The sequence below is a fragment of the Physeter macrocephalus genome, chromosome 14 (assembly GCF_002837175.3).
Source record: "Physeter macrocephalus isolate SW-GA chromosome 14, ASM283717v5, whole genome shotgun sequence".
NCBI classification, from domain to species: Eukaryota; Metazoa; Chordata; class Mammalia; order Artiodactyla; family Physeteridae; genus Physeter; species Physeter macrocephalus.
Genome location: NC_041227.1, coordinates 90953902 through 90979596, shown reverse-complemented (window position 1 = coordinate 90979596; position 25695 = coordinate 90953902). Strand labels below are relative to the sequence as shown.

Genomic DNA, 25695 nt, shown 5'->3' with positions numbered 1-25695 from the left:
CTTCCCGGCAGTGCGAAATCCAAGGTCACTGCCCCACGCCTTGGCTCCAGTAGACCCACACCCTTCACGCCACCAGAGCCCAGAGAAAGGCCTGTTTCTCCCCCTAGGGAGGATCAAGAAAGAGGGAAGCTCTGGAATGGGCTCCACACCTGACCTCTGACCCCCTCCCTCCAGGTGCCACTGGGACAATGAAGAACCCTTGCTCCTACCGAGTCTGGGAGGTGTCCCCCGACGCCCTGGCCCTGTAGGGCTGTCCCGAAGCTTTACGTGTGACCCACAGCTGGGCGCCCACCGGCTCTGGTCTGGGACTGCTGAGTGGCCTTGGCTCCAAGAAGCTGTGTCCCCAACTAACCTGGAAGGCTGTGTGTGCTGGAGCCATACCCTGGGACAGACCCCCAGGCCTGGCTCTGGGCTGCAGGGGGCCTGGGGCCCAGGAAGAAGACAGCCCACTGTGGGCGTGTGGGGAGAGGCTGGCCTGTCCCCGGCTTATGTGATCCTGGGGCAGTCTCTGCCCTCCCCAGACTCCGGGGCCGGGGGGCTGGACTTTCCTGCACAGCTTGCTGGGCAAGGCGCTATCTGCAGCTTTGAAGACACGACAACCCCTGGACTGCACAGAGAAGAGGTGGCCCAAGCCTCAGGGCAGCACTTCCGGCTCTGAGGCTCCCTGAAGGGCCTGGTGTGTGAGGACTATACAGCCTGTCAGCTGGGCCTCTGACCTCGTGGACGTTGGACTCAACCTGGCAGAGCCGGGCACCCAAGTTGCTAGGCACTTCCCAGCCTGGCTGGTCGCGCTGGAGGACATCTGTCTCTGCTGCCTTGGGCTGGCTATCGGCCCGGAGATCTCCCAGGTGGGGGACCATCCTGACAGGGAGCTGGAATTACCGGGAGTGAAGGCCCTGGTGGCAGCTACACCCCACCTGTGCCCCAGGCTTGAGACCTCTGGGGGTTGCCCAGGCCTACAGGGCTCCTTGGATCCACCATAGCACCCCCGCCCCCCCCAGGAGCCAGGAACTGACTCTGGCCCACAGGCTGGGGCCCTTTCCAGGGGCAGCGCCCAGGGGACAATTCCCAGAACGTGTGGGGCAGCAGCCAGGGCTCTGGCTATTAGAGGAAGCCGCCCTCTACTAAGCTTCCTGTCCCAGGGCCGAGGCTGGTGGAGGCTGAGGCGCATCGGGACAGGCCAGCTCCCAGAGCCACCTCCACGCAGCCCAGACTCCCCCCACCCTCAGAGCCACACGCCGGGCCGCAGCCGCCAACTTCTCACCAGACTCCCAGCTGCGCCGGTGGAGCTCGTCACATCCCCTCTGCTTCACACACTCCCTCCCGGCACCTCTGCTGGGATCAAGGTGGTTCTGGTCTCGGTGGCCCCGTGTGGCCAGCAGGAGACCCTAAGAGCCAGCCAGCTTCGTGCTCTCTGCCCACAGTTGACTGGCTGGTGTGGCTTCAATGGTGGGGAAGTTAGTGGAGTAGCCCCTCCCCACCAAGCTCTGGGGCACCCTGGGGGGGGGCCTAACCAAGGGGTGGGCTTCCCCCAAAGACGAGCCTGGCCTCCATTCCCACCCTGGCCTCAACTGGGGCCCCAGCAATGTTTTCTTGTTGTACAAGAACCAGGTCCAAGTGTTGCTTCCTCTTCCTTCCGGAAGCCAAACTGCTCCTTTATTTTTTAGAGCTGCTGATTGTGAATCTCAGAGTCTTAAGAGAGAAGCCAAATATATTCCTCTTGTAAATGAAGAAATAAAAATATTTAAGTCATGCCCCGGTGGCTCCCACAGGAGAGCAGCCTGGGGGGTACGAGGCGTGGTCACACTTGTACCCCACCCGCCAGACCCCAGAGCCCTGGGCCTGGCCCACACCGCTTGGGGAGCCGAGGTCCCAAGCGTGCTCTGTGCCTGAGAGCAGGGGCAGGGCCCAGCCCAGGGCTGGGGTCTCTGCGGCCAGGCCCGCCGGGGCGGGACCTCCTGGCAGGCTGGCTGCAGACCCACCACCCCCGGCACGGAAGGCAGAACCTCAGACAGTGGCTTCTGTATTAAAATCGCGGTGAAAAAATAGCAGTCTCGAGGGCGGATGGGGACACTCACAGCTTTTTCGCCTTCCTCAGCTGCCCCTTCTTCTTGGCCCCGCTCTGGAGAAGGCTGGGGCTCCTGCTGGCCAAAGACAATCTGGCCTTTCTCCGAGGCAGCGCAGACTGCGGCGACTTGCCTGAAACCCCCTTTTGGGGCAGATTCTTCTGACGCTTTTTGGCAGCAGGCTCCTTGGGGGACTCGGGAGACACGGGGGGGGCTCTGCTCCCCTGGGCCAGCTTCCGATTTTTCTTCTGCAGCTTTGGGGTCTTGGCGGGGCTGCTGGGGCTTGTGGCAGGGGGGTCTGGGGTCGGACTCTTGGAGGCAGGCATCCCATGCACCTGGGACTGGGCTGGGGCCTTGCTCTTGATCTTCCTCTTCCTCTTGCCAGTGCTGGGGGGCTGGTCCCCACCAGCGGCTGCGGGCTTGGCCGCCTCCTCCTGCGTGGCGCCCTCAGACTTGCGTTTCTTACGCTTCTTGGTCTCTGGCAAGAACCCCTTCTTCTTCCGCTTCATGCTAATGGGGCTCGGCGTGGCCTTAGGGACTTCCTTGGCGTCCTTCTTCTCTGACCTGGGACGCCTGGGAGGAAGTGAGCAAAGGAAAGACGCATGTGGTGAGGGCGGGGTTGACCTCCGCGTCCGTGGTCCCCGAGCTGCCCAAAGCTCCCACACTGCGGTGCACACACCAGGACGTGTGCAACGTGCGGGTCTGCCCAGCCCCTCCCAAGGTGGGGGCCCCTCTCCCCGAACGTACTGGACTCCCAGGAACTTCATGGCCTGCCAATAGAGGTCATAGAGACGGCTGGATCCGGCCGAGTGCGCCCCCTGCTGCAGCCCCTGCTGCAGCCTCGGCTGTTGGCTCTGCAGCACGCCCAGGACAGCGGTCAGGTCCGTCGTCAGCTTCTGCGGAGGGGTAGGAAGGCTGTGGCTGCGCTGGTGACATGAGGCATGGCCTCTCCCTGGCTCCTGGTCGCCATCCTCCCACCCTTGCCCGGTGAGAGCCTCTCTGTGAGCCCACCCCCTTCTGGACCCTCAGCCGACCCTTCTGCCTGTACATCCTAGTCTCTCTCGCCTTGCAAGGAAAAAAAGAGCCCCAGGTGCCATGTTCTGTTCTCTTCCCACAGCCCGAAGGCCTGCCCACCTCCGGGGGGCACCATGCAGCGACCGCAGGGTTGCCAATGCCCTTCCTCTTATCTCCACCTCCCCATCACGTACTGAATGGGTTGTTTTTCTGTTTTTTTTTTTTTTTTTTTTTTTTTTGCGTTACGCGGGCCTCTCTTGTCTTATCCACCTTGGTCTTCATACTGGCATAGTGCCTGCCATATGAGAAGGCATGAGGTCAATATCTTTTTTTTTCTTTTTTTTTTGGCGTTACGCGGGCCTCTCACTGCTGTGGCCTCTCCCGTTGCGGAGCACAGGCTCCGGACGCGCAGGCTCAGCGGCCATGGCTCAGGGCCCCAGCCGCTCCGCGGCATGTGGGATCTTCCCGGACCGGGGCGCGAACCCATGTCCCCTGCCTCGGCAGGCGGACTCTCAACCACTGCGCCACCAGGGAAGCCCGAACGGGTTGTTTTTGAAACCCCCTGGCTGCCAGAACACCCGCCTCTCTCCTGGCTTTGTACTACCCCTCCAAGCGTGGCTTCTCAGGTCCGCCTGCCGCTCTGCAAGGCCCCAGCCCCGTCTGCTCCCTGCAGCACCCTCTTGGAAGCTTGTCCCGCACTTGGGCTTTGATCAGTGTCTACACTAAGGACCCCCAAACCTCTCCCTCTGGGCCAGACTGGAGGAACCAGAGCCTTGCCCACAGCGGCCCCTTGAGCGCCTCACGCTCCACACGCCCGGCCCGCCTCCGAAGGCCCGGAACCCCGGGCTCCGCGCTCACAGCCGCGTCCTCCCGTGGTCACCAGCCCTCCCAGCCCCTTCTCGGATTTCTTACTGGAGCAGAGCAACAGCCCCCGGCTCACCCCACTCTGGCCAGGCGCTGGCTATGGCACCCTCACCCCTCACACGAAGCCCACATTCCTGACCCTGGCATCCAGAACCTTCCCCACCTGGCCCCTCACCTCTGCTCAGACTGCCTGCTCTGCCTGCGTGGCGCCCTCCCTCCCGAGCCCAGGCTCACCTCGTGACGGATGTTTCTGAAGAGAACGTTGAGCAGCTCCAAGGACGACAGCTCCTTCTGGTGCCCTGACTTGGTCTCGGCCTCACCCAGCGTCCGCAGGGTCTAAGGAGAAGGCGGCCAGGCTGAGCCCCTCCGGAGAGCTGCCCAAAGCCTTTCTGTTGCCCACGCGAAGAGATTAGGGCACCGAGGAGAGAAATGTCTCCTTGGGAGGACCCCCAACCCACCCCTGGGCGCAGGGTCCAGCAACCCTTGCCCCTTGGTTCCCAGAGAACCACTGCCAGCGGGCGGGAGAGGAGCCCCGTGGCTGTTACCTCAGTGACCTTTGCCAGGATCTGGTCCAGCAGCCGCTCCCACTCGGGGTCCTTAAAGCACAGCCTCAGCTCCCGTGTGGGCAGGGTCTTCTGGAGCAGCAGGCAGGCCTGAGCCTGTGGGGGGGATGGGGTCACCGGGGCCTCGGCACGCCGGGCCAGGGCTGAGGGAACCGCAGGGGGACCCCACGAGCTCCAGGAGGCTGCTGGGCACTTGAACAGGCCACGTGCGAGGTGCTGTCGCCACAGAAGCTCTGGGCTCGGCCATCACCTACTCCTGCCCCTTCTTAGGCAGGTGGGAGAACTGAGGCCTGGGGGGCAGCCAGGGCTGTCAGTCAGCTGCACGGGGTTGCTGGCCCTCTACTCACTCAGTGCGTCTTCCTCCGGTGCCTCCAGCCCCCTCGTCCCACCCCCGCCCCCAGGCCTACAGCCATCAGCCCGGGGCTCCCGCTGCGCAGGTCAGAGCATGGTCTCTGAGGAGCTGGTGGGCTCGGGCCACACAGGAAGGGCCCCCCACCCCCAGCGGCTCTGGGCCTACGGTGGGGGCGGGGCTGGCCAGGTCGGAGGGGCGGGGCCCACCCTCTGGCCCGCCCAGGGCAGCATTCCTGGGCCTCACAAATAGCCAGCCAGACAGGAGTCAAGCGGGTAATTCAGACAGGCCCGCAGCTGGGATCTGGAAAGCCCCTTACCTGATGGCGGGGCCGTGTGTGGCTTGCCACGTGCTCGACCACGATGGGGAGGAGGCTCTTACAGAGCATCTGCGGAGGGAGTGACGGGCTGTGAGGACTGGGCCGAGCGGGGGCCCACGGGGGCGGCCTGGCACTACAACTCACCGGGTGCCGGGAGAAGAGGCTGAGGAACATGGGAGCCGTGAGCGGGCTGTTGCGCTTGCTCAGGAAGGAGCTCAGTGCCGATGAGTAGATCGGGGTCACGAGGCTCAAATCCAAGCAGCTGGCAGCCTGCACCACGTGAGAGAGCTGGTGTGATGCCAGGGAGAGGGGGCCCTGGCATGGGAGCAGAGCCTGGGCTGCCTTCAGAAGGCTGAAAGCTGGGTCCCGGGGAAGGCACAGCCTCCACTTCCCATCTGTGAAATGGGCAGATGGTCCCGCCGCCTCCCGGACTGGCTCCTACCGGCTTGGACTTTCCAGGCTGAGCCTTCCCGGGCCAGTGCCTGCTCACCTCTGGGCCCTGGGGCTGGGTGCCGGTGTCAGTGCCGGCTTTCTCCTTCTTCTGGGCCTTGCAGGTGGAACCGCCCACCGTGTTGCCCTTCAGGACCCGGAGCAGGTAGAGGGAGGCGTTGAAGTAGTAGAGGGAGACGGAGGAGTCAGCCTGGCGACCGGCCTGCTGCACCAGCCGCTCCAGCTGGGCGTACAGAGTCTCCACGCGGTCGCCCACGTTGCGGCAGTAATGCCGGGAGCGGCACAGGTGGTGTCTGGGGGGCGGAGAGTGGGGGGCGGCCAGAGCTGGTCACGATGTTACTCCCCCTACTCCGACCCACGGCAGGGCCAAGCCCCGGGGTAGGGACGCGGGGTCCCATTTCACAGGCAGGAAACAAACACCTAAAGACAGGGGTCTGACCAAGGGTGCAGGGGCAGGCCCGGGGCCACGTGCAGATGGGCTCTGAGGAGAAGCCGGAGGGAAACCAGCTCCCTGGGTGAGGCTCCACCACGGGCCCACACCCCGACCTGGCCACAGCCCCACCTACACCCGTCCCCCGGGGGATGGTGGCTTCCAGGCACTTTGTAAGACAACACCCAGGGTCTGTGCGCTCAGGACCCTGCGGGCCTGGGCAGAGCGGGAGAACTAGCTGAGGAAGTGTGACCTGGGCCTGCAGGGGGCGCGAGCGGGGGCTGCGCTGTCCACTGCCCCTCGCCCCCTGCTCTGTGCTGCACACTCGACACCTCAAGTCCTTAGGCCTCTGTCTCCACCACCTCCCCTCTCTCTAGAAGGCAGGGAGGGCTCTACCTGCCACGCTGCTGCGCCGACTCTCTTGCTGGGCTCCCTGCTCTAGCGCCGCCCACTCGGCCCGCCTCCTGGCTGCAAACGCCTCCGAGGCCCCCCAGTACTGCAAGGGCCTCGCGTCTGGCTGCGCCTGACCGGCTCCCATGTGGACACGCCTTTCCGCCCCGCCTGTGGCCTCTGGGCCCGAGGAGCCCCACAGCTCCCTGCACTGCCTAAACGTCTCCCAGGCGGCCTTCCCCGGCACCTCAAGCCCGGGTTAGGTGCCCCTACTGTCTCCCATCCGGCCCCTGCCACAGGCCCAGAATGTTTCCCAGCCTCAGTGAGCCCGAGGGCAGGGATAGGGCAGGGATGGGACTGGGCGCCCCGTGCTAAGGGCTGCAGAACACACGGGCGGGGCAGAGCCGGGTTAGGTGCCCCTACTGTCTCCCATCCGGCCCCTGCCACAGGCCCAGAATGTTTCCCAGCCTCAGTGAGCCCGAGGGCAGGGATGGGACTGGGCGCCCCGTGCTAAGGGCTGCAGAACACACGGGCGGGGCAGAGCTGCACGAGACCTCCTGGATGATGCGGGCCCCTGGGGACCCGGGCTCCTACCCTTCCTACCCAGGGCACCCCCGGGGCCCGCCCCCCCGGGGCCCGCCGCACTCACGCGAAGACGCGCGCCGTCTTGTGCAGCAGGTCCTGCTCCTGCTTCGTGCTGCTGGAGCGCATGCTGCGCCGAATGACGCGCAGCAGCGGCTCGAGCAGCTCCAGGACCAGGGGGTTCTCAGGCTGCTTGGTCACCAGCACCTCGATCAGGTCCAGGACCTGCAGCCGGGCAGGGGGGGCTCAGCCAGGTGTGGAGACGGGAGCAGAGGGAGACTGGACGGAGTGGGGGCTGGGGCCGCCCAGCGGGCTCACCCTGATCTGGAAGTCCCGCCGGAGTGCCTTCTCCTTCTGCAGCTTGTTCTTCTCGTCCCTCCGGGCCTGGACGCGCAGCTTCTGCTCGGCAAAGAGGCCGGCCAAGTTCTTGTCCAGGGCCATCATGGCCTCGTCCCCCAGCTCGTCGTCGTCGTCGTCCTCGCCGTCAGCTCCGCCCTGAGGAGCAGATGCCCCGTGAGCGGCCCGGCCTCGTGCAGCGGACGCACACGGACGCAGGGCCCCCGGCCGGCTCCTGCTCACCAGCGCCTTCCCTGCCCGCAGCACCGCCATCAGCTGCTCGCGGAAACCCTGGTCCACGTCCCCGTCCCGATCCTCCTCGCCGCTCTCCTCGCCACTGCTCTCCTCCTCGCTCTCCGAGTCTTTGTGGCCCTTGTCCTCACCGTCGTCCGAGCTCTGGTCCTGTGGGTGGGTGGGTGGGCGGGCGGGCTGCGTGCACGTCACGCCTCTCCACCGCCCACCGCGTGTCCGCCCAGCCCCCGCCCCTCGCTGGCGAGTACCTCTGCATCCCCCAGCAACTGCTGCTCGGAGGCGTCTGTAACCACCACGTTGTCGTCCTCATCCTGGCTCTCCTCGGGGTTTAGCACCTGCCGGCATTCCCAGATGGCTGAGGCAGCTGTTGCCCCGGCCCCTTCACCCGCGCCTCAGACCCCTGGGCCCTCTTGACTGCCTTCCCTGACCATGGCTGTCCGGTCTCGGCCAAAGGTCCCCATTTCAGGGAGGAAGACGGAGCCCAGGAGAGAAAGCCACTCCCTCCAGTGCCTCCTTGATAGACCCGATCAGCCCCTGGCAAACCCAGGGTCAGGGTGCACAGCAGGAGACCCCGAAGGAAGGAGGCCCCCGACCACCCTGCAGGTTACAGAGCCCCATCCCGGGACCCACTGCCCCAAAGGCCCCAACTTACATCCAGGATGAGTTGCAGGGCACGTGGAGTCAGATGGGAGCAGATGTGGCCAAACACACTTCGGGCCACCTGGCGCATCAGGTGGCTGGGCTGGGCCAAGAGGGCCAGCAGGATCTCCACCAGCACCTCCACCCACGGCGGCTCCTGCGGGTCTGCAAGCAGGGAAAGGGCTGAGTCTGGGCAGGGCACCAGCGCCCCATGCTGGGTCCCTATTGCCTGTCCCCGCCACCACCACCCGGGACGATGACCCACTGGTGGCCTTGGAGCGGGTCCGACGGGGCTTCTCCCCCAGGCTCTTTTTGATGCAGGTCTGGATGTCGCCCAGGAGGTCACAGCTCTCTGTAGGGGACTGTGCAGGACAGGACAGAAATCAGGAGCCAGGCCCCATTCCCAGCCTTTGCTGAGCCAGAAGAGGGAGTGGCCAAGTGGGAGGAGCTGGCATCTGAGGCCTAGAAGACTCCAGACTGCCCTGGTCAGTCACCCTCACACTCCAGAGCAGAGGACCCCAGCCAGACCCCAGGGGCAGCCCAAGAGCTGATGACCTTTTACACGTGACACGCAGGCACAGGGTCTGAGAGCCCTCAGAGACCGTGAAGTCCAACCTGCCCACCGATGCCAGAGCAGTGGAGAGCCCGACAAGGCTGGCCTGTTCAGGGTCACAGGGCGCCAGCACGTCCCAGCCTCCTGATTTGCAATTCTAGATTTCTCCTCCCACGCCAGGCTCGACATTGCTACAGAGAAAGACCTGAAAATCATCGATCTTAATAAATTTAAGCGCATCTTGCTGGGGGAATAAGCCCAGACTCCAGCCACTGACCGGTGAGTTGAAAATAACCTGTGTGACTGTCGGTACCAAAAAGGCAGACTTTCCCCCATAATGCAGCAGGGCAGCGTCAGTGTTTGGGGCCGGGGTGGTGGCGCAAAGGTCAGAACAGGGCCCAAGCCCTGGCCATCTTTGCCTCCAGCTTCCCGGCTGTGGCTGGGTACCTTTTACCCAAGTCAAGCCCGGAGGTCCCAGGGTCTGGGTAGGCCCCTCAGAGGCCCAGGGCCAAGCATCGGAAGGGGTATCGAGACCGATCGTTACCCACGCGGCTCGTCTACGAGCTGGGCTGAGTGCCCAAGACCTGGAAGCAAAAACCTCAGCCAAGAGGCCAGAAGAGAGTCCCGTCTCCTCAGACTACTCGAGACCTGAAGCAGCCGCACAAGAGCCAGCCCACACAACGCAAGAGGAAAACCTTCAGAGAAACCAGGGTTCGGAGCCGGGAAGAAACCACGAGGATCAAAAGAGCTGCCGGCACTAAACTCCAAACGTGGTCAAAGTTTCTTGGTGGAAAGAATAGAAAAGGAGACAAAGCTGGTTCTAGAGGACCCGTCAGGAGAAAGGGTATGAGTGACAATGCGAGGAAAATAGTGACAGGGCACAGAACCCCACGTGGGGAGCACCAGACAAAAACACGCTCCCCTCAACCCACTACTGTGGATTCTGGATGTGTGAGAGTTAGACAGAAAAATCAGGACCCCACTTCTAATTGACCACTGACAGAAGAACTGCCCCCATCAGTGACTGGTAGGCCCAGAGCCAGAGCCCCTCTTCTCCTTTACATCCATCATCTCTGGTCAGTAAGGCAGTTTGGGGAGGTCCTGTGGGATAGTGGAGTCAGATCCCGATGTCTGAATCCTAGCCAACAGCTGTATGGCCTGGGGTAAGTTACTTTACCTCTCCAAGTCTGTTACCCCACCTGTCAAAGAGAAGATGTGCCCGCCTCAAAACTGTGGGGATTACAGACAAAGGACACTGCATGGCAAGCTCAGGATGTAGCTGGTGCCAAGTGAATGGAGTGATTTTTCCTTGGGTTGTAATTCCAGCCAGGAGCAGCCGGCCTAGGAAACCTGCCAACTTCAACACTCCGGAGCCCCTCCCGGCCACCGCGGACCCCAGGTCTGTAACCCCCTCCCTTCCAGGCCGCCATACCTTGAAGAGGTGTATGCCCACCAGGAGTAGCAGGTGCTGGAAGGCAGTGGCCTTGGCCTCTGAGGACTGGGCCTCCAGTTCTTTCAGAGTCTTCAGCGTGCTGGGTGAGAAGGGTACGCGCTCAGGCACCGTGGCCAGCGTCAGTACCCCAGAGCGTCCCGCCCGTGCCCGTGCCGTGGCAACCGCGCCCTCTCACCGGTCCCAGGCCTGGCGCTGCTGCGTGCTGAAGGCCACCAGGGGAACCACGTCGCGGCTGTGGCTCAACAGCAGGTCTGCGAACCGCACCAGGCGGTGGGTCCAGGGCTGCCCGTCCCGCGTCTGCCCCGGCGCCTGCCGGAACTGCGCGCTCAGAGTCTGCAGCAGGCTGGTAGCGGCGGGGTCAGGGTCACAGGCTGGGCTGGTGGACGTGGCCACTCCCCCCCCCCCCCCCACTGCTGCGTGCTGAAGGCCACCAGGGGAACCACGTCGCGGCTGTGGCTCAACAGCAGGTCTGCGAACCGCACCAGGCGGTGGGTCCAGGGCTGCCCGTCCCGCGTCTGCCCCGGCGCCTGCCGGAACTGCGCGCTCAGAGTCTGCAGCAGGCTGGTAGCGGCGGGGTCAGGGTCACAGGCTGGGCTGGTGAACGAGGCCACACCCCCCCCCCCCACACACTGTGACCCACGGGAACTCGCTGGGCCGCAGCTTCGAACCGGAGGGACCAGCGCCCCGAGGCCACCTTCCTGCCTTCTCGCCCACCCTCAGACCTCTCCCAGGCTGCCCAGCGCCCACCTGAAGAAGGCACTGCCCACCACCTCCCGGGTCCGGCCGTCCAGGGGCTGAGAGAAGCGCTGCTCGGTCTCAGGGATCTGGGACGTGGGCTTCTTTGTCTCGAAGAATGAGTGGAAAAAACAAAACCTGGTGGGGGGGGGAGGGAGGGAGGGAGGGAGGGAGGGAGGGAGGGAGGGAGGGAGGGAGGGAGAATAACCCGTGTTACCCTCAGTCAGTGCCACCATTTTGACCAGCCCATGCGCGGGCCCTCACCGAGGGCCTGGTGCCAGGTGGCAACGACGAGAGAGGACATTTCTCAGGTCTGGATCCCCAGCAGAACAGAGCCCAGCCCGAACTGGGGAGAGGACCAGCATCCCGTCCTCAGAACCAAGATGTGAGGCTGTGTGGCCTCGGCCAGGGAACCACCGCTTCTGCCTCTCTCGGGGCTGCAGTGAGGGCGGGAAGGGCGCCTGGCAGACGCAGAGGCGAGGCCCCCCCCAAAACTGCCGACGCGCAAAGGCGTCTGGGGAGGGTGGAGCCAGCCCAAGCCTCTGAGGTCCCCCCCTTCCGAGGGTTCCCAAGGAATTCCCCTAAATCTCCCCCCGCCTAAGGGGCAGGGACGACTTGACCCCCAGGCTCCTGGCTCCAGGGGGACCCAAACTAGGATAAGAGGCCGCTGCACCCGTGGGGAGCTGGGGTTCAAGCACATCTCATGACGATACCTGGCCACCTCCTCGATCAAGGCCTCCTCCTTCTCCGCGTGCAAGTTGTCCACGATGCTGACCAGGCGGAGGATGATCCACTTCCGTAGCCGGAACACGGCTCGCTCAGGCCTGTGGGCAGCAGGCAAGTCGGGAAGCCGTTTAGAGGTGGCGAAAACAGTGCCCCCTTGCCCCGTCTTGGAGACGGGGAAACCAGTCAAGATCCCCCAACGCCCTTATCACCAGCACGGGGCCACGTGTGAGAAAACCGAGGCCTCTAAGAGCGAAGGCTCGGGGGCTTCCCTGGCGGCGCAGTGGTTAAGAATCCGCCTGCCAACGCAGGGGACACGGGTTCGAGCCCTGGTCCGGGAAGATCCCACGTGCCGCGGAGCAACCAAGCCCGTGCGCCACAACTACTGAGCCCGTGCTCTGGAGCCCACGAGCGACAACTACTGAGCCTGGGAGGGAGGGAGGGAGGGAGGGAGGGAGGGAGGGAGGGAGGGAGGGAGGGAGGGAGGGAGGGAGGGAGGGAGGGAGGGAGGGAGGGAGGGAGGGAGGGAGGGAGGGAGGGAGGGAGGGAGGGAGGGAGGGAGGGAGGGAGGGAGGGAGGGAGGGAGGGAGGGAGGGAGGGAGGGAGGGAGGGAGGGAGGGAGGGAGGGAGGGAGGGAGGGAGGGAGGGAGGGAGGGAGGGAGGGAGGGAGGGAGGGAGGGAGGGAGGGAGGGAGGGAGGGAGGGAGGGAGGGAGGGAGGGAGGGAGGGAGGGAGGGAGGGAGGGAGGGAGGGAGGGAGGGAGAATAACCCGTGTTACCCTCAGTCAGTGCCACCATTTTGACCAGCCCATGCGCGGGCCCTCACCGAGGGCCTGGTGCCAGGTGGCAACGACGAGAGAGGACATTTCTCAGGTCTGGATCCCCAGCAGAACAGAGCCCAGCCCGAACTGGGGAGAGGACCAGCATCCCGTCCTCAGAACCAAGATGTGAGGCTGTGTGGCCTCGGCCAGGGAACCACCGCTTCTGCCTCTCTCGGGGCTGCAGTGAGGGCGGGAAGGGCGCCTGGCAGACGCAGAGGCGAGGCCCCCCCCAAAACTGCCGACGCGCAAAGGCGTCTGGGGAGGGTGGAGCCAGCCCAAGCCTCTGAGGTCCCCCCCTTCCGAGGGTTCCCAAGGAATTCCCCTAAATCTCCCCCCGCCTAAGGGGCAGGGACGACTTGACCCCCAGGCTCCTGGCTCCAGGGGGACCCAAACTAGGATAAGAGGCCGCTGCACCCGTGGGGAGCTGGGGTTCAAGCACATCTCATGACGATACCTGGCCACCTCCTCGATCAAGGCCTCCTCCTTCTCCGCGTGCAAGTTGTCCACGATGCTGACCAGGCGGAGGATGATCCACTTCCGTAGCCGGAACACGGCTCGCTCAGGCCTGTGGGCAGCAGGCAAGTCGGGAAGCCGTTTAGAGGTGGCGAAAACAGTGCCCCCTTGCCCCGTCTTGGAGACGGGGAAACCAGTCAAGATCCCCCAACGCCCTTATCACCAGCACGGGGCCACGTGTGAGAAAACCGAGGCCTCTAAGAGCGAAGGCTCGGGGGCTTCCCTGGCGGCGCAGTGGTTAAGAATCCGCCTGCCAACGCAGGGGACACGGGTTCGAGCCCTGGTCCGGGAAGATCCCACGTGCCGCGGAGCAACCAAGCCCGTGCGCCACAACTACTGAGCCCGTGCTCTGGAGCCCACGAGCGACAACTACTGAGCCTACATGCCACAACTACTGAGGCCCGCGCACCTTAGAGCCTGTGCTCCACAAAGAGAAGCCACCGCAATGAGAAGCCTGCGCACATCAACGAAGAGTAGCCCCCGCTCGCCGCAACTAAGAGAAAGCCCGTGCGCAGCAACGAAGACCCAACACAGCCAAAAATAAGTAAATTTATAAAAAAAAAAAAAAAAAAAAAAAAGAGCAAAGGCTTGGATCTTCCCCACCTCTCCCCGCTTGGGGAACCACGGTACCACGCGAGGGAGGGTCCAGGCCTTTGGGGCCAGCAGGCCCCACCCCACCAGGCCCACTCACCCGTGGAACAAAGCGTCCTGGGCTTTCTTCTGGTTGTTGGTGCTGAAGTCCACCAAGGAGTCCAGGTTGGGCTGGAGAAACATGTCCCGCAGCCAGGCCACGTAGCCCTTGAGGGCGGGGGGACTCAGGAACTGCATGACCCGCCAGAAGGTAGGCACGACGGGGAGGCCCTGGTTGGTGACGGACGTGAAGCCCACCACCAGGGCCAACTGCCGCTCGGGGTCATCCTGGCAGCCTTTCAGGAAGGCCCCCACGTACTCGTTCATCTCGGGAGCAAACTTGAACTGGCTCGGGAGCTGCGAGAGTCGGGCACAGCACCGGGGTCAGCAGCCAGGGGGGATCCAACAGCGCCCCAGCTCCTTCCTCAACAGGCTATACTGAGGCCCAGGAAGCACCCTCCCTTGTTCCAGCTCGGTTGCCCAGGCGCCCCAGAGTTTAAGCTTTGTAACAACTCTTTGACCCGGGCCCCGCTAACTGTTCTGCAGATGAGGAAAACGAGGCACAAAAAAGCCTGCAAGTAACTTCTGAGGGTCACAGGGCTCCAAGTGGTGCAGCTGGGATCTGGGTCCAGTCACTCTGGTCCCCCAGTCCGGGCTCTTAACCACTGCTGTCCTTTCTGAGCCTGTCCTTCACCCAGAAGAGGGGAACAGCAGCTCTCCAAAGCTGGTTGTAAAGATGAAATGAGCTACTAACAAACCCAGCAGCACTTCCTGTGAACAGGGCACTGCTTTAAGCGCCTGTCAATGTTAGCCTGGTTATCCTCACAATGACTCTGAGGAAGGTCCTGCCCCTCTTATCTCACGGACAAGCAGAAGCAGGCAGAGAAAGGAAGTGAGCTGCGGAAGGTCACACAGCTAGCTGCGGTGGGGTCAGGACGGGGCCCGGCAGTCCCAGGTCCGGGCTTCCGTGCTCTTGACCACCAGGTGACTCCCTTGTGGAGTGCTTAGCTTAGTGTGGGGTGCACAGACTGCTCAAAACAGCATCGGCGATGAGGACTGTTCTCACTGTAACACTAGCTGGGGGTGGAGGGAGGTCTGGACAGACTGCTGGCAGGGTATATAGATACAGAGGCGGGGGAGGGGTATATAGATACAGAGGCGGGAGGCGTGGGGCGGCCCTCAGGTAGCTCACTTTAGGCAGAGAGAAGGGTAGCAGCTGTGCTCCCCCATCCCAGGCGGGACCACTGACACGGAGAGCAGGAGAGCAACCCTCTTCTGGAAGCCAGCCGAGCTGAGGCGGCCCGCCCCCACCCTTCTTGGCAGGAAGCAGCCCAGTCGCCTGGCCCTTTCTGGCAGGGCTGGGCCACAGGGGGCAGCACCCACCTTAGCAGTGACCATGTGCTCCCCGTAATGGCGGATCAGGTTCCCCTGCATCACCAGCTGCAGCTGCTCCTTGGACAGCAGGGGCAGGGCCGCGCCCAGCAGGCGGAAACACAGGTAGCTAAGGGGGCACAGGACAGAGCCTGGTCAGAGCCCTCGGACCCCTGGCCCATCCCTGCTTAACAAACCGGGGAGAGGGGATGGAGAGAGGTCAAGCACTCACGCACCTGGCCGGCCAGAACTGCTTCTTCAGGAGCCCTTGTTCCACAACTTCCTTCCAGAACCGTGGGAAGCTGTCCTCCTGGAGCGCCAGGTGGAGCAGGTCCAAAGCCACGGCAGGCAGCTTACGTTCCTTCTTCACAGAGGTGGCCGCCATCTTCAGCACAGTCACCAGCCTGCAGAGGAAGGCAGAGGGGACTCAGGGGGCACTCCCTAAACAGACAGGGCCGGGGGCCGGGGGCCACACGGACACCCGACCCCAGGCCATGGCGCAAACCCGTGGATGGAGAGGCAGCCCCGAGGCCCAGAGAGCCCATCTCCCCGGCCTCCCTCACACCTGGGGATGCTCTCATCTGAGAACAGGTTGACCGGTCCCATCAGCTTCTCCAGCTTCTTGGGCACCTTCTGCTGGGCCAAGAGGAAGAGCTCCAGGTGCTCAGGGGAACCAAGTACTGAATTCAAGTCGGGCTTGAGGACTTTCGGCAGGACCTCCTGCAACGTGGCCTCTGGGACCTGGCGTGGGGACATGGGTTGAGGGAGGGGGGCCCCCTCAAGGCACCCTTTGTCTCTCCCCACGGGGTGAGTCCTTTGGGCCCTGTTCTACCTGCCAGGCTCCCGTGCGGCCCCTGTCACGGTGCCAGCCCAAGGAGGCGCAGCCACAATCCACCTTGCCAGGCGTCAGAATCAGAGGGTATTCCTTAGAAAGCTCAAATTCCCAAGTCCCTGAAGCTGGGTTTTAAACAAGCACCCCACTGATGCTAACTGGCCCCAGGCCACCCTTTTAATTATTCCTCTCTTGGGTTTTGCAGAACGTGAAGGTCCTTCTGGCTCTGCAGAAAGCCTTGGCCTGGGATGTACCGGTCCCTGCCTTTTCCTCAGCAGTAAAGGAGTCTAGGTACTAGCCCACCTCCATTTCCCACACAGGGCAGTGGGGACCTCCGAGGGGCCAGCTCTGCCCCAAACAACAAGAGCAAACATGTTGAACCCACTGGGCACATGGCAGGCACTGTTCTACAAAGGCACTATCCCATATGGCAGCCACTAGCCAAATGTGGACACTAAGCACTTAGAATGTACTAATCTGAATGGAAATATGCTGTGAGCGTACAATACACTGGATTTTGGAAACTTAAAACAATGTAAACCACCTCTACGGTTTTTTTGTACTGACTGCACATTAATACTTTAGACCTAGTAACACATTTTATTTAGTTTAATAAACCATACCCATCCCTCACTTTTTAAATGTAGTCACTACAGAATGTCAAGTGCCACACACATTTCCACGGGACAGTGCCGCGTTTCCATGCGTAAACGCGTGTCTTCTCCGTATTCTCCTACAACAGGCAGCGTTACCCCAGGCCCCGTACCTGCGAGAGGATGTCCACCAGGGCCTTCTGGGGCTGCTCCTGCAAATGGTTGTAGTGCTGGCCCAGGACTTGCAGCAGCTTCACCGATTGCATCAGTGCCTCCGAGTCCTGGTACCCCCAGAGGCAGAGAGGATGTGAGCAGGGCATGCCACTCTCCCCCCACCACTCCAAGCCAGTCCACATACCCCCAAACCCCTTACCTTCACCAGCCTGCCTGACTGAAAGAGGGCTAGCACCCCAAACAGGTTTCCAAAGAGGGCAGGTCTCACCATCCCCTAGAAAAGAAAAGGATTCCAGGCACTGGTGAGAAGGACCCAAACATTCCCCAACCCCGGGGCTGCTGACCTCCCCGGGGCCACTAACTCTCACCTTCTTAACCTTCTGCAGGTCATATTTCTCTTGTATCTGCTGCAGGATGCTGCACAAGGGAATGTCTTCAAAAGACTGTAACAGCTGCCAGGAGGAAAGGAGGGGTTCAGGGGGAGTGGCCCAGCCACATCCCAAAGGCCTCCATCTCCTCCCACTTCTCCAACTTCTGCCCAGAGGCCTTGGACCCCCGCTCCCACCCCCAAGGATGCCTCCGAAACTGCCTACCCGCCTCTGAGCAGTGCTGATGATAGAACACAGCTGTGAGTGGAACTGAACCTTGCCTCCCTACCCCATTCCCAGCTGCGGTTCAGAAAGTACCTCATTTGGCCGCTAGATTTCTCAACTGAAATTCCCAAACACTCTGTCCCCACAGCCTGCTCTGAGCTCCCCCCAAGCAGACCCTCAAGGACCAGGTCTCTACAGCCCTTCCATTTGTTCAGACTCCTTAGAGACAGCCTATAATTAGCTGAGTGCCCCTTGGGAGAAGAGGGCCCTGCAGAGGTAAAAGAACCCACCCCAAAGCTCACTGCCCCCAGTAAATGTACGTCAGAGGGTGGTCAACCCATGTACACAAAAGCGAACTCAACCTTCCACTGCACCTGCCTGGGCTTCTCTGCACAGGCCGTGCTCATGCAGTTTTCTCCGCGTCCACGTGGGGACACCTCCCATCGATTCGGATGCCACCCTACCAACTTCTCAGCTGCCACTTCTCCTGCAGCTGGGACATCTGCCCTTCTCACTCCCCCACCGTTTTGACCAGCAAGGCTGGACCCCTTCCAGGAGCCACCACCTCACCTGCGCCAGGGCCAGACTGTAGCAGGGCCGGGCTGTTTCTCGTCCGACCCCGAGCCCAGTGATTAGGCGCTTCAGGGCGTACTTCAGCTCAGATGATCCCTGAGGAACCAAGCACATCCCCAGGTGGGCCAGTGAAAAAGAACCGTCCGGCACCCGCTCATCCCCGCTCCTCGGCGCGAGCTCACCTGGGCCTCCACGTTCGCGACCACATGAGCCCGGGCCCAACTCCTGGGGCCCGCCGCTACATCTCTGCCGGGATCTATACAGCCTCCTGCCCCAGGTCCCGCTACCATACCTCTGGCCTTGCGCGCAGATACTCCAGCAGCTTCTCCGTGGCCTCAAGCCGCGTCTCCTGCTGCGGCTTCGCGATGTCCCAGAAGAAATCCAAAAACTCGCGGCTGTGCTTGAGCAGGCCATGACGGTCGGCAGGCCGGGCGCCACTCTTCGGGGCCTCTCCCGGAGCCGGAGGCTCAGCGACGTGCATGCTCTCCGTCTCCGCCATGCTTGTCGAACACGTGGGCTCTGAAGACTGCCTCTTCCAGGTCGGGTCGCGGCGCATGCGCACTGAATTGGGTCGGCTGGGGGCGGGGCAGCCTGGCTCTTCTGTTATCAAGGAGATCAGGAGTTTGGATTTTATTCTGATTGTGATGGGGAATCACTGGAGGGTTTTACGCAGGGACAAGGCTTGATCCTACTTACACTTTTAATAGATTATCCTGCTGTGTGGAGGATGGATTGTAGGAGAGCAGAGTAGAAGCAGGAAGACCATTTGCATCCGACCAAGGTAATGTGAGAAAATTCCAGCTAATTTGGAGCTGGTAGCGGGTGATGGAAAAGAGGGATGTTAGGTTTGGGGCTAACATCAGCGAGTAGACTGGTATCATTTGAGCTGGGGGAAGAATTCTCTTCGTTGGGGGGAACAGTGAGGGGGACCGAGTTCTTTAAATCAGATACCTCTTACAGTGCTGCGGAGAAGTGCTACTGGCCACCCCTGTTTCTTGGCTTGAGAACCTGTCTCTGGAGGATTGTCGTTCAGAGACCCTGGTGCTCTGGGAAGCGGGGAGGTGAGGGCCAGCCCTGGCCTCGAAATTCCACACACCCAGCTCCAGCCACTTTTTGTATCCCCTGAGACACCCAACTACTCATTCTCTCCACCACTTCCTTGCTCTCCTGTTTCAGAAAGTGAGAATAAGCGGTTTTACCTTGTACATGTAGTGCCCCAGGAGTCAGAAGGTGAGAAGACACCAGCCCGGTTCTGTGTCCCTGGGTAGGGGTCTCCTGTGTTGCCCATGGGCGAAGCCCAGACACCAGGTGCCTAAAAGGCTGATGTGAAAGTAACCAAGAAGTAGGAATAGCACGTGGCGTCCAGGAGGCTTGATCTTTATTTTGTTTCCAGCCCAGATGAGAAAATCTCAGAAGACTGGAAACCCTTCCTGAGCTGGGCCCTGGGGAGGAACACTCGACTTACAATTCTTTCCCACTGAGTTTTGTTTTTGTTTTTGTTTTTTTTGGCGTCCAGGAGGCTTGATCTTTATTTTGTTTCCAGCCCAGATGAGGGAGATCAGCGGAGTGTGGCCTGAAGGGGAGCTCAGAGATACCAGCAGTGCTCCAGGATCTGCCTGCCCTGCCCAGAGGCCCAGAGCTGAGGGAGGGGTGTAGCTTTCTTCCCCCTGTCCTTCCCGGAGCTGGATCTGAACTCACGGCTGGCCCCGGCCCTGGTTTTCTTTCCTCCTTGTCCTCCGGTTCCTTAGCTGAAAAAACTCAAGTCCAGGCGACTGATCAGGCCAGAAGTTGAGGGCCTAAGCCAGCAGTGGGCACATGATTGATGTACACTCTTCGTGTACTCCATTGCTGCTGGGCCCGCTCTGCCCTGGCCTCTAGGCTTGAGACCCCTACTCCCACCCACCCCTGCCAGGCACTGCCCCACCTTAAAACCCCTGAAAGGAGCAGCAGCCAGTGGGGACACTGGAGACATGGGCGTGCTCTGCGTGGGCTGCCACCTGAAGCAGGGTCCCTTGGCCACAAGCTCCGGGGCTCTCCGTTGGTCCTTGCTGGGCCTGGGTTTGGGGCCCAGCCAAGTGGCTGAGGAGTGTGTGAGTCATGACTCTGGCAGCTGCAGGGGCCCCTGGAGGCACGAGCCCCAACACGTCGGCCTCTGTGTCATCTGAGCTGTCAAGAAGGATGAGGGGAAAGGCCCAGGCACTGTTTGCAGACTTGGCCACCAGGTTGCTGAGTAGAACCCTGGTGCTTGGGGACAGGTGTCCAGAGCCGAAGGAACTGTTGAGCGAGGAGGTGGCCAGGACACCGCTCCCGGGGGTGACAGCAGCTCGTAGGTGTGCTGGGCAGGGGGCAGGGCTGCGCCCCCCGCACTGTAGAACTGCTTCCAGCAGCTCCAGGAGTTCCGGGCCAGCTGAGGGGCTGGGGGTGGTGAACAGGATGCCCTGGGGCACAGGTAGCTGCAGTGCTGGCTCCAAGGTGGGCATGGGCCTAGCTGAGGGGCCCTCCAGCCCCAGGTCTCCGGCCAGCAGACTCAGTAGAGCATCCCCGGCAAGGTCTGGGGCGGGGGCAAGTGCAGCCTGATGGAACACAGCTGCCAGTTTGGGGTTGGTGGCTCGGGCCCCAGGGCCCAGGGGAGTCCCACCAGTGTAGCAAAGTAGGGGACAGAGGCCCTTTGTGCCCTGGGCTGCCAGAGCCCTGGCCAGGGATGTGTCTACCAGAAAGCCCTCTTGAGCCAGCGTGGTGGGGCCTACCAGCAGGTGTGGCCAGGGCAGGCGGCCAAAGCATATGTGTAGCAAATGCAGGGCAGGCAGAGCCGAGGGTAGCCCCAGGCCGGGGACCAGGGTCTGGACTGGGCCTGACGTCAGGGCGGTTGAGTTGCCCGAGGAGCTACTATGGAAGAGGCCCCAGAACATGGCACCTGGGAGGAGACAAAGGGGTCACACAGGGGTGCGGGGCACTGACTGGTGTCAGGGGCACTCAGTAGTCCCAGGTGAAGGGTCACTGACTTGGCCTGGGATTAGTGGTTACTGGCTAGGCCTGGAGACAGGCATCAATAACCAGGCCTGGGGTCAAGAGCATACCGATCTGGGATCAAGGGTCACAGCCTAGAGTTGGGGCTACTGCCCAAGTCCTACGTCCTGCTCACCAGCCAGCCTTGAAGGCCAGGGGCCACTGACCGCCTGAGTTCCGAGTTACTGATCACGCCCAGGGCTGGGGTCGCCGGCTGGGGTTGTGGGTCGCTGACCTAGCCCTCTCCGTGAGGATACACCACTGCCAGACACACATCCACGACGTTGCCCCCGGCAACAAACAGCTCTCGACCCAGGTGGGAGCACGTGGCTGCAGCAACAAAGGGACCGTCTTGGGACTGGGATCCGTGACCCCGGCCCCTTCCCTCCCCCGGAGCTGCTCCCAGCACTGACCTGTAGGGCTGATGCCGCCACCGCGGTGGTACACGCCAGGTCCGTGGGAGTGCCCACTGGCTGGAGGGGCCCCGGAGCCCAAGGTTCCCGGAGAGGCACCGCTGCTGCAGAGTTGCCTCACAGCCAGGGAGAAGCCAACAGCCAGCAGCAGCAAGGGCAGCCACCAGTCGGGCCCAGGCCCCGGGCAGACTGCCAGCCTTGTTCCTGCAGAGAGGGGTATTCTGAGGCAGGACCAGGCAGGCGGACACCCAAGAAGCCAGCAAACAATTCCCAAAAGGTTTGGTCTTGCTTGCCGGAGAAGTATAAGTTTGCCGAAGAGAAAGGGCCTCCTGGCAGAAGACACAGCATGTCTGGAGACACAGGTGGGAAAGAGCTCGAGGGAAACTGAGTCTCTGGAGAGGAGGTTGGAGAGGTGGGTCCAGCCAGTCTGGAGGGACGCCTGAAGGGGGCTTAGCAGGCTTGAGGAGCAGGGCCCAGCCAGCCAGGACCAACCTGCCCAGGAGGTGCCTCGTGCACCAGGGCGTGGGAGCCGGGAGCCTTTGGCAGAGCAGCCGACAGGGCTGACTTGATACAAATGTCCCTTCAGACGCACAGACCTTGGATTGACTGGCACAGGCCAGGCCTGGGGCTGCAGCCAGGGGTCCCCCCACTCAACCAGAAGTTTCCTAGAGTTGGCCAAGCACGGGGTTGTCTGGCGCCCCTAGGGGCTCCAGAGGGAGGGACTTGCCAGCCTCAGTCCTGAGTTGCTGGGTGCCCAGACCCCTCCCTGACTCACCCAGAGGAGTCCTGGGGCCCCGAGGGATCTGGAATGAGCTGCTCCAATATCTCCCCCTCTTCCTCCTCAGACTCCAAGCTTGGTTCCGAGACCAGCAGCTTCTGGTAGAGCACAGGCCCTGCTGTGGGTTCCATGGCCCACGGTGCCCACCCACCTTCCAGGCTGAGTCTTGGGAGGCCCTGCCCAAGCCTGAGCCGGTGGGTAGGAGGTGGAGGCACCCTTGGGGAAGGGTGGTGTGGAATCTAGAACAGGTCTGGGTAGGGCACAGGGTCAGGGAGGCTGTGAGTGAGCCTGCCCCACTAGGGCACAGGACCCGTGGGGCTTTTGTGGCAGGGGACCCCGTTAGGGGAAGGAGAAGTCCAGTCCTAGGGCCACAGCCCCCGAGACCCAGGGCACACGCAGGCCCCTCCCTTTAGGGGGTGCAGCCTTTGGATCCCCGTCCTGTTAAGGCCCTAATCTAGGTACAGGGAGCTTGAGTGAGAACTGCAGTACATTAGCTTGGATCAGGGCTCAGCATGTGACTAGTTTCCGGTATGGGGGTTTCTGGTCTCTGGCTTGGGTCAAGGCTTAGCCTGAGGCCACTCCAGAGGTCTGGGTTTCCCTATCTGGGGAGCAACTTGGGTGGTGAAGGTACCTACCTTCCTGGGCACGTCATGCGGCCCTTATCCGGCAGGTGGCGCCATAGGGCTCTTGGGGAGCTGCAGCCTGGAAACCAGGTGTTTCCATATTCCTTCACTCTGGGTTTCACTTCAAGGAGTAGTTCTGTGGGAAAATCATAGAACTCCGAAGAGTGCTGCAGTCTCATCCGTTCTCCAGTCATCTCTCTGCTGACCACGCTCTACTATGAGCGCCTCAAACCCCAAACCCTCCGCTGTGCTCTCAGCAGACCATCTGTCCTCCCACTTCACATAACAAATCAAAGCCAACACAAGGAGCCCTCTATATCCACCCCCAACTACAAACCCACCTTCCACCCCGCTCCAATGGAAAAGCCTATTCCCTGCCTCTGGTTCTGGCCCCGACCTCTCCCACTTCTTACCTCCTGCTTCCCCAGGGACCTCACTCAGTGACCCCTTCTCTCCTGTAGCTTCACATCTTCTCTGCTGGTTCCTTCTCAACATTTAAAGTGTCGAGTCTCCAGAAATTCCTCTCCTAGGTATGTACCCAACAGACATGTACTAGAATGTTCATAGCTGTACTAGTTGGAACAGCCCCAAATTGGAAAGCTCACACACCCATTATCAGTAGCATGATTGTAGTCACACAGTGCAATACTCTGCAGCGGTGAGAATGAGGGGTCTACAATTGTATGCAATGATATAGATGGATCTCACAAAGACACGACGACTGAAAGAAGCCAGGGATGAAAGAGCACATCCTAATTGCTTCCATCTGTATAAAGTACAAGAACAGGTGAGACTAGTTTCTGCCATTACAGGTCAGGAGGAGGCAGAGAGGGCTTCTGGGATGCTTGGTGATGTTGTTTCTCAATCTGAGGTTGGTTGCGTGGGTTCCCGATTGTGAAAGTGCATCCAGCTGTACATTTGTGACATGTGCACTTTTCTGGAGGTATACTGCATTTCAATAAAAAGTTTTTTTAAAAAGCTGGAGCAGGGCTTCCCTGGTGGCGCAGTGGTTAAGAATCCGCCTGCCAATGCAGGGAACACGGGTTTGAGCCCTGGTCTGGGAAGATCCCACATGCCGCAGAGCTACTGAGCCCATGCGCCACAACTACTGAGCCCGCACACCTAGAGCCCATGCTCCGCAACAAGAGAAGCCACCGCAATGAGAAGCCTGCACACTGCAATGAAGAGTAGCCCCTGCTCTCAGCAACTGGAGAAAGGCTGCGTGCAGCAACAAAGACCCAATGCAGCCAAAAATAAATAAAAATAAATTTTAAAAAAGATGGTGAGAGGCCCGCGTACCGCAAAAAAAAAAAAAAAAAAAAAAAGCTGGAGTATTTTCTCCATTAAAACCACAGCCACAGAAATCATCCTTTCATCTCACTCGGCTCTCCAGCCACTTCTCTTTCTCTCGGCCTCTTCACAAGCAGGTAGAGTGGTTCTTTAACTCTGGTGTGCATTGGGAGTTTTTAAAATCAGATAGCTGGGCTCCGTTGCCAGAGGTCCCGACTTTGTAGGTCTGGGGTAGGGACCAGAAATTTGCTTTCGGAACTCCCAGCTGATGCTGCTGCCGGTCCCGAATGAGCAGTAATCTGCAAAAGATACACACCTGCTGTTGCCACTTCCTCGCCTCCCATTCTTTCCCCCTCAGCCCACTACAAGCTGGTTTCCATCCCCAACCCACCAGAGAAACCTTCAGTTTCTAGGTTTTCTGATTTCTTGGACCAATAACCTACCAACCAATTGGAGATACCAGCATAGGGTGGCCACGTTTTTATTTTGCCATGGCTTGGGTGTGGGAGGGTCACAATTACCATCTGTGTTCGTTTCATAAAATAATTTGATTTCACTTCCTGTTAATACAACGTGGGAAGGTTATAGTGTCAGAATGAAGGTCAGGCCTTCCTTTCTAAGGAAACGCAGCTGGGAGCCTTGTGTGTCTATATGCCCCATCCTCAGACTGGCCTCTGTGCTCCTAGCACTGGCTCCCTTTATCCAGCAGACGTTCTTTGGCACCTGTCCAGCCAACATTCCTCTGTCCTTAGAACCATGCCCTGGCAAACTCTTTGGGACCAAGGCCTCCACTGACTGGGTCCGGGGGACCTTTCCCTGTGTGGTTTTCCTCATTCGCATAGCTCTGGGCCTGGACAGCACTGCCCCACACCTCCAGAGATGCCTGTTAGCCGAGCTCCAGTTAGATGCCAGACAGGCTTCGGGGGTGAATAGTGGTCAGGCCAAGGGGCAAATGGTGCCAATCCTTTCAGTGGGAGTCAGGAATAGAACTGGCTTTCAGAAACCTGGGTCTGGTCCGGTCTACAAGCCTTGCAATTGCCCAGCTATGAGACCAAAGAAAGAGCCCGGAGACAGTGACAGAGATGTCAACGACTTATTGGGTAGGGAATCTTACAAGTCCGAAGCAAAGTCCTGGAGGGGCAACCCCACCATGGATAGCGGGACGGCAGGCAGGCGAGGCAGGCGAGGCAGGCGAGGCAGGCGAGGCAGGCGAGGCAGGCGAGGCAGGCCGGACACAACAAGCTTCATTACTCAGGGAAGAAGGAGGCTACCTTTTATAGGAGGAATTGACGTCAGGTTGACTCATCAGTTACCAGGGAAACCAGCGGCTGGGGCAGGGGGCAAGTATGTAGGTAGTTACTGATTAAGCCCTATGATTAAGAGGATTGGGTAGTCAGGTGAGTAGGGTGTAGGTTAAGCAGGGACTGGTCAAGCAGGGGATGTACAGAGAGCAAGAGAAGCCATCTTGACTGGCCTGACCACAGAGCCTCAACCTACAATGCTAAGATGATAATGGATAAGCCTCATCCCTGCAACTATACACACACACACGCACACACACACGCACACACACACACACGCACACGCACAGGTGTCTCTGAGTGTGAGGTGTAGGACTATAGATTGATTCATGGCTTCATCATTTATTTTTTAATTATTATTTTTTTGGCCACACTATGCGGCTTGCAGGATCTTAGTTCCCCAACTGGGGATTGAACCCAGGCCCTAACCACTGGACTGCCAGGGAATCCCATATTTTTAAAGTTTTT

General features: G+C 60.9%; 3 protein-coding genes and 1 long non-coding RNA gene across 8 annotated transcripts in view; 2 read left to right on the top strand and 2 right to left on the bottom strand.

The window, feature by feature from the left end:
* The window catches only part of SPNS2 (SPNS lysolipid transporter 2, sphingosine-1-phosphate), a 43336-nt gene extending 43022 nt beyond the window's left edge, over positions 1 to 314 (top strand). For 4 of the 5 annotated variants that reach the window (XR_008619408.1, XR_008619406.1, XR_008619407.1 and 1 more), the window contains one exon: positions 175 to 276. The gene's annotated coding sequence lies outside the window, so the exon portion shown is untranslated. Of the gene's footprint in view, positions 1 to 174 lie in introns of all 5 variants that reach the window. The other variant, XM_024127851.3, reaches the window with a different exon arrangement.
* Positions 315 to 658: 344 nt separating this feature from the next.
* MYBBP1A (MYB binding protein 1a) lies at positions 659 to 19194 on the bottom strand. Its single transcript, XM_024127836.3, is given in 28 exon segments — positions 659 to 2639; positions 2814 to 2962; positions 4179 to 4280; positions 4490 to 4603; positions 5176 to 5244; positions 5320 to 5445; positions 5666 to 5918; positions 7095 to 7252; positions 7346 to 7522; positions 7607 to 7765; positions 7864 to 7950; positions 8268 to 8419; positions 8520 to 8616; positions 10240 to 10339; positions 10436 to 10603; positions 11008 to 11133; positions 12992 to 13102; positions 13742 to 14037; positions 15064 to 15181; positions 15288 to 15455; positions 15617 to 15792; positions 16650 to 16757; positions 16850 to 16924; positions 17019 to 17102; positions 17814 to 17912; positions 18109 to 18387; positions 18389 to 18413; positions 19016 to 19194. Coding segments are annotated over 28 exon segments (4230 nt in total). The 5' UTR covers positions 19105 to 19194; the 3' UTR covers positions 659 to 2074.
* On the top strand, positions 13109 to 16739 carry LOC129392792 (uncharacterized). The gene is made up of 3 exons (XR_008619409.1): positions 13109 to 13594; positions 16089 to 16174; positions 16626 to 16739. It is a non-coding gene; the product is annotated as an uncharacterized lncRNA (long non-coding RNA).
* Positions 19195 to 19335: 141 nt separating the features above from the next.
* GGT6 (gamma-glutamyltransferase 6) lies at positions 19336 to 23913 on the bottom strand. Its single transcript, XM_007102795.4, is given in 5 exon segments — positions 19336 to 20730; positions 21063 to 21152; positions 21236 to 21389; positions 21391 to 21439; positions 22011 to 23913. Coding segments are annotated over 5 exon segments (1416 nt in total). The 5' UTR covers positions 22145 to 23913; the 3' UTR covers positions 19336 to 19741.
* Between the last annotated feature and the right edge of the window lie 1782 nt (positions 23914 to 25695).